At 35.2% G+C, this 15,894-nt stretch overlaps 1 protein-coding gene across 2 annotated transcripts in view; it reads right to left on the reverse strand.

The window, feature by feature from the left end:
* Positions 1–15,894, reverse strand: part of mTor (serine/threonine-protein kinase Tor) — a 144,408-nt gene that overhangs the window by 120,656 nt on the left and 7,858 nt on the right. For both annotated transcript variants that reach the window (XM_081736855.1, XM_081736854.1), the window contains exons 4-7: positions 11,194–11,429; positions 7,030–7,226; positions 3,418–3,616; positions 1,726–1,988 (exon numbers count right to left, since the gene is read on the reverse strand). In XM_081736855.1, coding sequence (XP_081592981.1) covers positions 1,726–1,988; positions 3,418–3,616; positions 7,030–7,226; positions 11,194–11,429 — 895 coding nt within the window. The remainder of the gene's footprint in view (positions 1–1,725; positions 1,989–3,417; positions 3,617–7,029; positions 7,227–11,193; positions 11,430–15,894) is intronic.

Below are 15,894 nucleotides of genomic sequence, written 5' to 3' on the forward strand. Positions count from 1 at the left end.
AGCATGGTCTGCGGTTGCTTACTAATGGTAGCAGTTTATATTAATCCTAGGGGCTATATTATAGGACGCTGAACTAAAATAAAGCAACTAAACAAGGGAATTCTTACGAAGTCTAACAGAAAATAATAATACTCATTCAATTCCGTTACTATGAATAAGAGTGTGCATTCAATTATAACCTGTAGTAATTTTCTAATTTAAAGCTGTGTATAAAGTGGAAGGAGTCAACGTGTTTCTTTAATTACAGGAACTCTTAAAACTAAGTTATATTGCAAATATGAAGGGGAAAACATAATATTAAATATATTATCACGTACAAGTTAGCAGAAAACACCACTAACGAAAACATCATGAGGGCTCCTTCGTAGCTAAGTGGTTAGCGTACGCGCCTTTGGCGTAGGAGACCCGGGATCGATTTCCGGAGGGAGCTCATGTGGTTTGGATTCCAGTAGGTCCACGTCTCATATAGCTTCGCTGCTTAACGGGACGTTAAATTTAAACTCAACTCAACAAAAGCATCACGATCAGAACATTATCGGAAATTTCCTATGGAAATGAAATCTAAGTTTTACCTCCCACGGATATGCTGAGTAGGCTAAAGGAGACGGTGATGATGAGAAATGAATGAAATGGTAGAATGAAGAAAGTGGGAGGAAACGGAAGAACCCCGAGAAAACCCCGCACACTGTTTGTCCACCATGATCAAAACACGGACACCATGTACCACGGGTAAACGCTCTCTACCACTGACCAACCGCGGCCCCTGAAATTTCCTATGGGTGTACATACGAGTTATTTTAGTAATGCGAAAAATTATCTATGACTTATGCAAACTTCTATATAAAATGTCACAATTTTAAACCTAAATTAAGATACGATTTCCTTTTTTTTCCCTATACAATGATTCAAATGTGTAGTTTTCAGTTTATGTTTTAGATTTTAATAGTGTCTTAAGCACATCGATTTTATATCTCTGTTTTTTGAAAGATCTATACTGGAAATTTCACTGTTTCTTGAATCCCTAATATATTCCTTTAATCTGACTGTGGTATTTCTTGGACTTTTCACTTTCATTGCGTCTATAAATAGCTTCAAATTTTTACCCTTTGGATCACATATTTCATTCACCCTTTACAGTTGGAAGATAATTATTGCAACTAGTAAAATGTAATTCTCTTTTGTAACCCGTAACAATTGAATTAAATGATCATTACTTCTAGTACAAAACGTATCCCACAAGTGTCTCACCATTTTAAACATCATTTTTCGAACGATTCAATATGATTAATATATTTCTCTTCAATATTTGAGAGTCGTAAGTAATAGTTGCAGTCTTTATCCTCTCTCGAGAATAATTCAGATTCAAATTTGTACAGCATACATCTCAATTTCAAAATTCCTTGAAATCCATGCACTGGAAGGTTGGGTGAGTGGGATTCTAACAGCCCCCTGTTTCCCACTGCAGTGTCTGCGAAACATATCCTACCCCAACGCTCTTTAAGAAAGAACCTAACTTGGTTTGATATTTTTTCCAAACAATCTTCCAACTACACTATCACGTATTGATGCCTCCTTATAGTTATTTGCTGTGGCCAGATTAACTTCGGTTCCACTACTTCGAAAATAAAGGAATAATTTTCAAAAGAGACAACTCACAAAACTAGGTTGAAAATTTCGACCTAGACGAAATTTAAGAATAAAAATTAATGCCCTATATGAACTTACGTCCTCACAAACCTCTCCTTATTAAATGCTGCAAGTCTTGGCAAAATGGCTAACAGCGTATGTTGAATATGTGGATTGCGAGAAGCTCGTTGAGTAAGCACTTGAGCACAAACGTCATCAAAGTTTTCCATCATTAGCTGCCGACAAGCTGTGCTCTCATTGATATTCCACTTTCCGCTTGGTGACGAACTAACAAAGCTTCCTTTGCTTTGGGATTTCGTCACCAACGGAGATTTAAGTCGTGGCACAAGACTAACTGAGTCCTGAAAGAGAGAAAAATATAAGTAAATCAAATACTGCAATCAAACAAACCACCATGATGATAACACTGTGAATTTCAATGAAAAATGCTTATTTTAGGAATAGAATAAAGAAGCAATAAAGGTTACTCTCAGATTCATCTAGACACTGAAGATAATATAATAAATATATTTATCGAACGAATATAGGTGAAAGGTTAGCTCTAACAGCTCTCTTTTCCATCTTTTGTACTTATTTCCATTATAAAATGGATCTAGCGATTACATCTAGAACTTTGCTAATAAATACGAAGGAAGCCAAACAGTTCTTGCAACTCAAATAGATATATTAGGACTCAGAAACTTTCCACGGTTGTAAATTTTGTTATATCACCCTATATCACGACAATAATAATGATGGTGATGTCAATTAATATTACAGGTTCTATTGAATTATAGCAATAGGACCAGGAGTGCAAAAGATGGTACTCGTTAAGACAAATTTGAGTATCGCGCTGTCATCAGGTTCTTGCATCTTCAAGCAGTGTACGAGGTCTGTCCGGAAAGTTCGTGAACTTCGTAAATTAAGTGTCATCCAATAACTGAATCTGAATGCTACCGAAAATAGTCCGGTTTATCTTCATTTGTGTAAAACTGCTGTTAGCGTTTTGATATTTTCTTTGCACCCCAAAATTAGCGAGTCTGAGAAGCAGCAGATATTGATGCAAAAACAATCAATGGATATGGGTATCACATTGGTAAATGTTGTAGCATAAGATAAGTAACTGAGCAACTTTAAAGTGTAGTATTTGCTTGCCATCTTTATACCATTTGAGTCTTTGCTGTGCGACTGTTTTCTAATGCTTTTCACTCATAAGCTTTGTTAAAGTCAGTTATTATTATTATTATTATTATTATTATTATTATTATTATTAATATTATTATTATTATTATTATTATTATTATTATTATTATTATTATTATTAGCGTGCTGTTGAAATCATTACGTTTGGACATTACAAGTCTACAACAAAGCACGAAATGTAAGTTTTTTCAACATGATTTTGACGTGACACCTATCAGCAGAGGGATGCTATTCAATGATAGATTGCTGGTTGACGAAATTTGGATATCGAACTCGATGGACAAAAGTGTAACATGACGGGACATTGTTGGTAAATAAATGAAAATGAAATATTTGGTTTAATGTCCCACGATTATACCCATTTGACTAAAGAGAACGAATGATTATCAAAAGTGAATAATTATGAAATTCAATTTTTATGCTGTCACCGGGAACAGAACCCAGTACAACGTGCACCCAAAGTACACACACGTTTGTCACTAGACCAGCGGAAAGGTAGGTAAATAAATTTCTTGCCACTAGGGATCCCTCGATGACTAATGTATAGTGGATAATATTTCACTGACCTCTGTGAATAATTTATCTTACCTGTGATGGTTGTCGTTGCTGATATTGGACTTTATCCCTCAATTCCTCGTTAATCCTTTCCCATTCAGCATTGCTACAGCGCAGTAATTCATTGAGCACTAGTAAAGATCCATGGACCCTGTCGTCTTTATTGACACCACGTTCACGGGTCCAAATGTCGTCAAAACCGTAACTAGCTTCATCGTAGCACTGTTTGTACCTACAATAAAAAATTACTTTTTAGCATATATAATGTCAGTTGAGGAGTTGTCTTACATATAAACCAAACATGCGTCTCCTTGCTCTACTCTAACGCACTTTTTCGTTGTATTTTCTGGTGGCATTTTCAAAAGAAAGAGAAGGAAAAAAAAAAGATTAGTGAGATAGAATTCATGGAAATTGTTTACACAAGTATCAGTAAATACAATACGCATTACAAAATACAAACGAGGACATAGGAATATTTGGCCGTCAATTCCAACGAGGACATAACATTAGAACATATAACCGTCAATTCGAACGAGGACGTAGTAACATTAAAATATTTAGCCGTCAATTCCACAAGGACATAGTAACATTAGAATATTTAGCCGTCAATTTCAACGAGGACATAATAACATTAGAACATATAACCGTCAATTCCAACAAGAACGTAGTAACATTAGAATATTTAGCCGTCAATTCCAACAAGATGTTACGTGCTGCTCGTATGCTGCAGTTTTGCTGCTCGTATTCTCTGTATATCATAGAGAGAGAGAGCAAGAAGAATACAACAAATCTAGCGTTGATAGAAGACAATGCTGACATGGAAACAACACGTAGTCGATGGTTTTGCAGATTCATTATTCGTAAGTTTATGACTAGTCGTACATTGTGAACACTTGTATTATTCCACCTGATGTATCTCGTTCCTCCCACTTCTCTGTTCAACTTGTTGTCTCTGTCCCGGCTCTGATCTTAAAAATCTACTCAGCTGAAAGTAACTGAGTTCCAGTATGTCTGTTTATACATTTTATATCATGTGTTAGTATACTCACTTGATACTCATGTAATTAATTCCCATTTCTCCTACCCCAGTAGATACCCTTTCTCTAAAAATACTAGTAATGAAGGCAACGAAAATTCTACTATTGGTGACTGGTCAATTAATCCGGACTACATGAAAGAAATCAACTTAAAAGATAAATACAATATACAATAATTACTGTCAATACAATTAGTCACACCAGCAACACAACTACAATTACATCCTATTTCTCATTTTGCTTGTTTGATTACTTTTAAATAAAAGTTTTTAGAACCCTGTTTACATCAGAAGTGTGAAATGTGGTGAAAACGTATACATTTTAGCTCTTGGTAGCATCCACGAAAAAGAAAATATTAGAAAGAACATAAAACAATACACGTGAAAACATTCATTTCAGCATTGCTCGCTCTGGCCTATCATTAGACATACTTCCAGACATATGTGCATGTCTAAAATTATACTACTATTGGTAGGTTTCTAAAAATTCCAATAATGGGTAAGGTTTTACTGCACTGAATTTTTCAATCAACTGTGATTGTTGATTTTCATTTTCCAGCGACATATGAATAATATCTGAGAAATATGAACAAAATAGGCTGGTAGACACATTTTTCCTTTTCGTCCAACAATAAACTGCACTTATTTGAAAATGAATATAATGTTGGATTGTATAAACAAATCCCCTTCATTTCCTTGTCTCAACCCTTTGTTCCAAAATCTAGTATCGCAATATCCTTCGTATGGAAAAAAATAAATTACTTTGTTTGAATATTTACTACAAGATGCTATGGGGTACTTTTTTAGTTTAATGTCCCACGATTATGAATCGAGGATAACGGAGACGGTTATGGCGAGATGGATCATAATAATGGAATGATGATAATGGAAGGAAACGGGAGATCCCAAGAAAATCCACGCACATTGTGTTTGTCTATCACAAAAAGCCCATTTGGTGGAAGTTGGGATCGAACCAGAGACCTGACGCGCCAGAGGTGAAAGCTCTACCACTAAGCCACCGCGGCCCCCACTACAAGATGCATATTGAATAATAAAAAAAAAAAAAAAAAATCTTACCTTAAGTATCCAGCTCAAAAACTTATTATGAATCTAAAGTTATCCAGTATTATATAATTTCAACCAGGTATAAATTAGATAGACACAATAATAAGTTTTTGAACTAGATACATAAGGTAAGAAATTCTTTCCATTTCTTTCCTTCAAGATATCTGTGGGAGTTTTCAGGACACTTCAGATTAAGGAAAAATTTTACAGCCTTAAATTACTAAAAAAACGGAATTCAACTTTTCACTAAAATTACCGAACTTTCAAAACTTCAACTTTTAGAGATAGGTGTGGGGGTACGACAAGATTATTAAATTTCTTAAAGACTGAAAAATAGCGAAAAATAATCTTAAAAACTAATCTCCTAATATTATTTTCTTTAACTACGTAATGAAGGAACACAATCACGCAACTACTATAATATCTACTTCTTCAGACAATTGATTTATTTCCCTTTGGTTTCCACTTGCTTTAATTTCTGTTGTGCTCTTCTTTCTTTCTTTCTCTTTTTCTCTCTTTTGTGCTTAATTTTTTTTTTTTTTTTTTTTTTTTTTTTTTTTTTTTTTGGGCAATGTTCTTTAGTTTCCTTAAATCGTGTACGTATGCATTTCTCAATAATACCACCTCTTTTGGAACATACAGGGCTGCCATACCACCATCTTTATTTATATGATAAACTATAGAGCTGGGCCACTGAGGATTCATCTTTCAAATTTTCTAGTAACATTTCATTAGACGGAAAATCTTTGTTTTACGATATTCCTATGAGTTCAATTAAGTTCATTTTTAAAATCTTACAATGGTAAAATTATGTTCATTCAAAATTATAATGGACATAACCTGCTTTTAAAGCGGAGCTTAAATATCACTGAAGCTTTTTATCGTGATTCGTTACACTACTAGCAGTGTTTGACCTGATTCTGCGACAATGTACAGTGTCCATGACGACGACGCAACGAGATAAGGTATACATTGTACTAATCTCTGATTTCAAAATTTTAGAATAGATTTCGCATCCATACAAATGGATCTCCTTTCAGTGCAACGGTTATTCCATTTAAATATCAATCATTTCAGTTTCGTGTCGATCTTATACAACTTCAACAACCCATTATCCTAATAAGCTAGATTTGTATATATATATATATATATATATATATATATATATATATATATCCAAGTTCTTGTCAAAGCAATACCCCAGTAAAGAATTCCCAGTATAATACTTGGTTACTTTGGATTCCGCGAATTTAGCCTGTTTATGAGTGATTTACATTTAATATATTATTTGAATGATTCATATCAAATTCCGATTGTAATTCTTTTATTGCTTATTATTATTTAAGGTAAAAAGATTAGAGTACAATGCTAGCCATCAAACCTTGATCGTATCAAAAAAAAAAAAAAAATCACACAATATCCATTATTGAAATCTAAAATTTTGTTACATATCCGACTCATTGATATATATATATATAAAAGCTCGCCTATTATTAAGCATTTAATAAAAAGAAAAGTATACTAGCTAGAAGCCATGTACCTACCATTGTGGTTTCTGAGTTTGTTTTGTTGTTTCTCTTTGCGCTGTAACGACTAAAGCAGCTCTCAAAGCGTCCACTGCTCCTTCCCGTATGATAGGCTTGGGATCTCTCACTGCATTGAAGATTAAATCAAAGAATTGTTGAACTTGTTGAAAAAAATACGTTGGCATCGATACAGCAAGCTCTCGGAGAACAAGCACCTATATTAAAATAAACCACATTACTGAAATGTCTTCTTACCTGAATTTTCTAGCTAAAAGTCATAATAACAATTTAAATCAACGCAAGTTACCCTCTCTATCAGTTTGTAGTTTACATTTCTGATTCTGTTAAAAATGAATAGTTACAAGTCGAACTTTGTTAAGCTGCCCTAGCTCTACTGCTAGAACAACTTTGTGTTTTCAGCAGGATATGGAACAGGAATTCGCAATTCGCGTCGTTCGTGTTTCAACGCAATCTTATGAAAAGCCTTTATGCTAGCCCAACGAATTTCTGCAGCTTTATCCTGTTGAAAAGATGTCTTCAACATCGGTGTTCGCACAATCCCACAGGTTTCTGGAAAACTTGAAGAGATACATTGAACCGAATGCTATTCCCTGTGTTTTCCGGAGTCTGCTCCAAAGGATACTTCGATATCGGACAATAGTCCACAATAATGTGTGTCCAACGTAACACTGTCAAATATAAAAACTACTTACGAAATTGCATAATAACTAGTATTGCATTAAACATTTCGTTGGGCATACATACAAACTTACGATATGACCGCTAGCTCTGCTGCTTTCATGTGTTTTCAGTATTGTTAAGTTCTACACTTTTACAAAATTACGCACATAATTTGCATGCACCATTCTTGCTACTGTAAATTGTAAAGATTTAGGTCAAGCATTTAGAGTGATATTCCCATCACCATCTACATTCACTTTATCCGTTTTTTTTCTTTCTTTTTTTTCTTTTTTTTTCTTTTTTTTTTTTTTTTTGAGAACATAGAAAGATTCATACAGGTTTCTTTTCGTTTGAAAAACCGCCTTGTGCAAACCAAATGTGGATTCATTTTCTGCTTTTGAATGAAATGAAATGAAATCTTTAAGTTTTACGTCCCACGGTTATGCCGGTTAGGCTAAAGGAGATGGTGATTATGAGAAATCAATGAAATGGTGGAATGAAGAAAGTGGGAGGAAACGGGAGAACCCCGAGAAAACCCACGAGCACGGTGTTTGTCCAACACAAAGTCCACACGGCGCGAGCTGGGATCGAATCAGGGACCCCAAGCACCGGAGATGAACACTCTACCACTGAGCCACCGCGCCCCCCAATGCTTTTGAATGTTGGTCAACACAATTATGTCTGTCGCCAGTATTGGTGAGTGGGTTGAAGTTTTGATTTAAGGAATATTTCTGTGTAATTATCTTCAATGCTTGAGAACAAAAATCAATTTCTGAACAGAGTTTTTGAATTTTTAGAAACAGATTTGGAAGTTTTAGAGCTTCTACATACCATTTTTGTAGGGTTTTATAATTATATTCATTTAACTGTCTTAACGTGAAGATTGTAGTAATTTTTTTCTAATCCATATCAGCTAACACTTACCTATATACTCTTAAAAATAACTTAATCCAAACCCAAGATTTGATAAGATTGAAATGATCAAATTTCTCATAGATGTAGAAATATAGAAAAGCTTGGAAGTAGTTCCCTATGAATAAAGGAACTGAATTTGTAATCTTTTCTACAGAAAATCAAATCTAAACTATTCAACGCACTGTTGCTTTTTAACTCAGCTGTAAATTTAATTTTGGAATCTGTTTTATGTAACTCGGCATAGCAACATGTTATATTGTTTTATGTTCTAGATCATCTTCCTGAAGGAGTTTCCAAAGTAAGGAGCTGTTCCAAAGTGCCCAATTTTCCCGTTTGAGTCACGCGCGTACAATTTGGTGTGGAAAGAGAGCGTGGCCTAAGACTTTCACATATAAACAACGGTTGACCATAGCTCAGCGGGAACATGGCCAAAAAATGGATCAACAATACAATGGAAATGCCCATAAGGCGCGCATATTTTTGACATATTTTTTGTATATCGCCCAAAAAAGGGGTAGCGCTCCGTTGAGATTTTATGGAAGTGAGACTACACATTGAGCTCTACAAGCACTATGAGTTTCATCGCACTCGAGCTTGCGGAACAGTGAATTGAACTAAATCGGGTCAAAGTCAAGGGACGTACCATTCTAATGCTCAGACTGACAAACCTCTCGGAAGAGAATGCCGTAACTGTGTGTTGTATTTCCGCTGAGTAGCATTGCTATAGACGAAATAAGTGGAACTGAATGCTAGTTTCAATTTCGCACATTGTGCACCATATCTAAAAAAAATAAAAATAAAAATAAAAAAAAATAAAAAAAAATAAAAATAAAAACAGGGATGTTCGAAAAAAAAACTGATCATGGCACTAGCGTAACACGTGGTATTGAATGGTACAAAATGATTGATGTATTATCTGAGCTGAACTACAATGTTTCCCTTACTCCAAATACCGCTCAGGGAGTTGGGGTGATTATTATGGACGATGAAATGTGTTATACATTAGTATGCAAAAGGGTTCAATTGTCAATTTAATCATCCTCTGACAGCAATGGTTCATCGTCATCGCCCAAGAGCATAGATGCGTCTTCTTGTGAAGAAAATAAATCATTCAAGACTGCAGATGACTTCGGACGTCGTGCAATTCCTTCGCCTATTCCTAAGTACCAAATAATGAGCATGACCTGTGCACAACATCCAACTGTCCGTGCTCCATTTGCACATTGACAAAAATATCCTACAATGTAATCGTTCTTCCCGAGCAAAATCGTATAAAACGAAAGTGTAGTACTTTACAAATTACTGTGCTTTGAGTGGATATGTACACGAACAAGGTAAGGTGTTCGTCTTATATCAAGCCAGTTTGAGCATCGGAGATGGTACGTCCCCTAACTTTGACCCGATTTATTTAACTGTTCCGCAGGCTCGAGTGCGATAAACCTCACAGTGCTTGTACAACTCAATGTGTAGTCTCACTTCCATAAAACTTCAACGGAGCGCGCCCCCTCTTTCGAGCGATATACAAAAAAAATATATCAAAAACATGCGCGCCTTATGGACGTTTCCATTGTATTGATGACCCATTTTTTGCCATGTTCCCGCTGAACTATGGTCACAATTGTTTATATATGAAGGTCTTAGGATACAACCTCTTCCCACACCGAATTGTATGAGCGCAACGCAAACGGGAAAATTGGGCACTTTTGAAACAGCTTCTTTATTGGGTGGGTGTGTAAAGAGGGGGCATCTCCGAAATTGTAAAAACTGAGTTATCCAGCTATGAAAAAACTCATATTCTACAGGACCAGTGGGTATAAAGCAGTATCTCACATCGCCAATGGTTTCGAGGGAACTTAACTAATTGTATCTCCTGGTAATTATCCGATCATACGAAGACTGGCACTTTAAATTACGTTTATCTCAAAATCAATTTTTTGGAGTTCTCATTTTACACACTCACCTAAGATTTATTACTATGTTCACAAGAAAGGTAGAGAAGAGCTTGCCTATGGTCAATTTTTCAACCTGTTTGTTTATTTATCCTCAAAATCAGTGGCGGCTTTTGAGGGAAGTCCCATCGATAAAAATTTAAATCTTATCGCTAGAAGCAAAGGGAAGAAAGTTTCATAGTGTTTCACAAACCTTTATACAAGAATTTTTTGATTGACTGATTGATTTTAATTTTAGTGTCCCTTTTAGCAGCGAGGCTATATGCGACGTGAATGTACAGCTTAACATGGAATCCAAACCACATGAGCTCCTGCCGGGAATCGAACCAGGGCTTTCCACGCCAAAGGCACGTACGCCAACCACTTAGCCACGAGGGCGCTCATATATACAAGAATTAGTACAATTAGGTAAGCTTTCTTCTCTTAGCTTATACCGATAAATGTGACTTCCTTCAACACTCGCCACTGATTCAAATTTAAAATAATTTGTTTCCAAACACACGCAAGTTAAAGCTGATACTAAAGTGAGTTCTAAAAATTTTTCTATTGCGTACAATTTCAAAATATAAGAAACGGACTATTTAAAGTCCATTCTCTAATCCATGAAACAAGAAGAAAAAAAAAAGTTGCAACTTACCGCTGCATGTCTTTTCCCTTCATGTCTATCACCACCTAGCCACTCAAAAGCCCGCTTAACTTCAAATTCAACATACTCTGCTGCATACGTGCCAGACACTAGAGCTAATTTTCCAACAGCTTTAGCTGCTAATTCCATTACTCCTGTGTCATTGGACGGCAGCAGATTTCTCAGGTAGTTTGCAAATCGACTTATGCGAGTGCTTGTATTACCGACATCAGCACCTATTAGGCACACTATAAACAAAACAAAGAAAATTCAGTATTCATATAGTGGTGAAACAAATGACAAATTACTTCGTTTACGGATAAGATTATGTCATTTAATGCAGGCGTGTTAAGTATTCGCTGTCCCATCCTCTACTTCTTTTTATATCTATAATAGGATCGATGTTGTATATTCACCTTTTCACAATAAAACGGCTAAATCAATTGAATCGGGCTACTGTTAATATTGAAAGGAACGTATTTGAAATTTTTTATATAAGGACAAAAGACTTGCTCTTGAATATAGAAAAAAGAAATCTTGAGAAGGGCTGGGATACGATCGTTACCAAACACATGTAAAAAATTAAGACTGTAAGTAATGTAATATACACTTGTAGGCCATATAAAAAATTACAAATTTAAGGTTGAATTTGTACAATAATAGGCAACAGTATTTAATTGCGCAACATTGTACATACAAGGGTTTAACTTACATCATATTTGAAGACAATTATATGCAACATAGATTACAGGACTAGATCCCAAGAAATACAGAACGAGGTTTGATTTAGGTGTAAGCACACTTACAAAATCTACATTTTGATTTCTCTAAAGCCTTTGATAACTTGTCATGACATAAATATAAGAGAACTGAAAGAATATGATTTATCTATTTATATTATTAGGTGGCTTGTCTCATATCTCTGTAATAGAAAATTTGTGGTTAAATATTGTGGTTATATCTCTGCAGTTCATGATATTTTTTCAGACGTCCCTCAAGGGTCTCTTGGGCCGCTTCTGTTTCTTTTATTTGTAAATGATTTGAACGAGTACATTAATCGGCATTTTCTTATGTATGCTGATGATTTAAAAATTTATCATTCTATTGATTCTATTAATGACTGTACTGTTATTCAAAGTAATATTGATAATGTGAAATGGTATTGCAGTAATGCCTTACATTTAAATCTCAACAAAACTCTTACTGTTACATTTTCCAACAGAACTAATCCTATTTATTATAGATATGTTATTGATAATATTTCTGTTAAGTACGTTAATTCCACTAAAGATTTGAGTATAATATTTGCAGGGCGCGAAATTTCCGGTCGCCAGGTCGCCATTGGCGACTAAAAATTTAGAGCTGGCGACCAGTGTTCAGTAGAAATTGTTTCTCCCAAACTCTGCGCAGTTTCTGATTCGCATGAAAATAATTGTCACTGAGCGAGGAAAGACGGAATAACGTTGAATCAGACGCTGAAAAAGATTTACAGTGAAAAAAAAAAAAAAACTTCATTACGAGATTCCCAAATTTGCTTCCAATTGTCATATTTTGTGCAGTTTTAACTGTGAGTACTGCTTCATGTGAAAGAGGCTTCAGCAGTCTCAACAGAGTTAAGGCTGCCTATAGGGATTCGCTGAAGACTGACACACTAGATTATTTGTCATAAATTAAACATAATTTTCTTACAAGGCTGTCTATATTCTTTATTATAAATTAACGAGAAATGTTACAGTTTCGGAAGTATATCACTTCCTTCTTCAGACTACTATTCCAACTGAAATCATAGATAACGTAACATAATTTGTTATCTCTACCAATCAAGAATCATTTTTTTTTCTTTTTCATTTTTCATTAAAATTCAAAATATATGCCCATTGTTGTGAGAATTTTAAACTCTTAACAGAAATAATACATTGTTAATTAATCTTTATATTTCTTTTAACATATATTAACTAAATTAAATACTAATTAACTATCTAAATATTGAAACTTTCTACCTAATATTGAATACTAAATTTTCTACCTGAATATTGATTACTAATTAACTACGTGAATACTGAAAAACATATAAATAAAATTTAACCCTATATTGTCCTTATATTCTACTTTTCTTCTTTCTTCCCTTTTCAAAATGTCCTCCCATTCTTCATTAATACTCAAACCACTATTCAAGTTCATAGCTTTAACGTACACTTCTTTTATCCTCTTCGCTTCTTTCCACTTCCTAACCAGTTGTCTCCCTTCATATTCCAATATTTTCGCTCCTTCCCAGTTTACTTCGTGGCCTGTTTCATCTACGTGCTTGTAAATGGCATTCGTCTCTCTCTTCAATCTTACATCATCTTTATGCTGTTTTAAACGTTCTTGCATTCTCTTCTTGGTTTCTCCTATATACACCTTATCACACATCCCACACGGTACTTCATATATCACTCCTTTCTTACATAATTCCGCTGACGTTCTCATCTTCTTTTTCTTTATGATATCTATTATCTTCATTCCTCCTTGCCTGTACGTCTTAATACCTTCTCTCTTAAGAATTTTTCTTATCTTCTCTGATATCACCCCTGCACTTTCAATACCATGCCATCTTTTCTTCTTGTCCTCTTCTTTCTCACTTTTTTCCTTCTCTTCCTGCTCTTTTTCTTGTCCTTATCACTGTAACCATTGTCTTTCAATTGTTCCCATAAAAAAAGAAAAAATGATTCTTGATTGGTAGAGATAACAAATTATGTTAAGTTATCTACGATTTCAGTTGGAATAGTAGTCTGAAGAAGGAAGTGATATACTTCCGAAACTGTAACATTTCTCGTTAATTTATAATAAAGAATATAAACAGCCTTGTAAGAAAGTTATATTTAAGATGGACACAAGGCCTTTTTATAAAAATATCTAGATTATTTGCTGTCAATTTCTATCAATGGCCCTTCACTTAAGGACTTTGATCCGAAAACTGCAATCGACAACTGGTACTTCAGTGCAGAGAGAGAACGTTACACAAACGTGATGTCTTAAGGTAAGATATATATTTTTTAACATGTATATGAATTATCCAATTCAAAATTAATTATCCTGAATCTAATTGTCAGGTTTTGAAATTTCATATCCTGATGTAATCTCTGTCAAACCAAAGTCCATGGGAGGAAAGAGGGGGGGATCTGTAATAATTTGTAGGTGAGAGATACTGGTGATCATCATTTTTGGATTGGCGAGTGCATCTGACTTTGTAATTTTGCGTCCTGATATTTGATAATAAATTATTATTTAAGAAATATGTTGAATAGATTATCTCCAAAGCTAGGAGAAATTTAGGCATTATCAAATGGATCTCTAGAGATTTTGTGTTAATGAGAACTTGTGTTACCTTGTGTCTCGCTAATGTTAGAAGTCAACTTGAATACTGTTCCAGTGTTTGGAACAGAAGCGTGGGAACAGTACTTTAATAATGATATTGAATTTGTTCAGAATTTATTTCTTTCCTGGTTGCGTTGCAAATGTAAGCTTCTGTCACTCAAAATTAATGATGAAGAAACATGCATACTCCTTACACAACAATTAAGAATTATTAAATTTTAAAGTGTGTATCTAATTTAACTGATGTGCTTATCTGTAAGTGCTTGTCTATGGCCAACAATTACTCTCATTTTATCGACATATATATTGGAGATTTTGATCATTATAAAACAATTTACCAAATGTCATTCTGATTATTGTGTTTGATATCTTTATGCCTGCTTATTTGTTTTTGTAATTGCATTAATGATTGATCTTTTTTATTTTATTATTATTATTATTATTATTATTATTATTATTATTATTATTATTAATGTTTTAGTGTAATGTTTTACAACTTCTGTCCAGAAAATTCGGTGAATGACATCATACTGGTAACGGTCGTAAGTGTGTGCCACCGCCACATCCCGCGCCGGAAAACCTAAGAGATGTCTGAACAAGTTACCGAGCGGCGGTGCTGCGAGTGTGCTTATTGTGTGTAAACAACACATTGCAGAACGAAGGTGTATTGCGCGCTGTCGAAACAAAAAATGGATACCAAAATCGAACAGCGAACGAGACTCACAAAACGCTAACAACAGTTTTCTAAGAATGCGCTGCCATCTTGAAGTGTGTTTATGAGTAGTTTAAACATTTGTGGGAAGTATGGGTCACTGTGGAAGACGTCCCCCAAACTGGTTGTCCTGCAATTGCACTCACTCCAGACAACGCAGAGACAGTGGGAACTGGACGTGAGACACCCCCACCTCATAGTGACCCAGGATTTGGATAAACGCAAGCTTTACTCTCGACTCGTGGCCCACGCTTTGACGTCGGAACAAGTGCAACGTCGGGTTGACGCCTTTGTAAACCTCATCAACATGGCGGATCGAGACCAAAGCTTCCTGAAAACCATCATCACGGGCGACAAGATCTGGTACTTGAGGTATCACCCCGAAGGCATTCGTCAAAGTGTAAAGTGGCGGGGTTGAGGACCGCCGTAAAGCAAGCAGTTGCGACGTGAGAGATCCCGCATCACGACAATGCTCGTGATGTTCTTCGACTATGAGGGTCTCATCCACAAAGAATTCCTCCGTGAGCGCACTACGTTAAATGCCACTACATACGTGAAAGTACTGAAACGTCTGTTTCAACGATCAAGCGGGTATGCCCCATGACATTAGGTCTTACTCACGGCAATGTCCGAGTACACTTCCT

The sequence above is a fragment of the Thermobia domestica genome, chromosome 13 (genome assembly GCF_964235325.1).
Source record: "Thermobia domestica chromosome 13, izTheDome1.hap1.1, whole genome shotgun sequence".
NCBI classification, from domain to species: Eukaryota; Metazoa; Arthropoda; class Insecta; order Zygentoma; family Lepismatidae; genus Thermobia; species Thermobia domestica.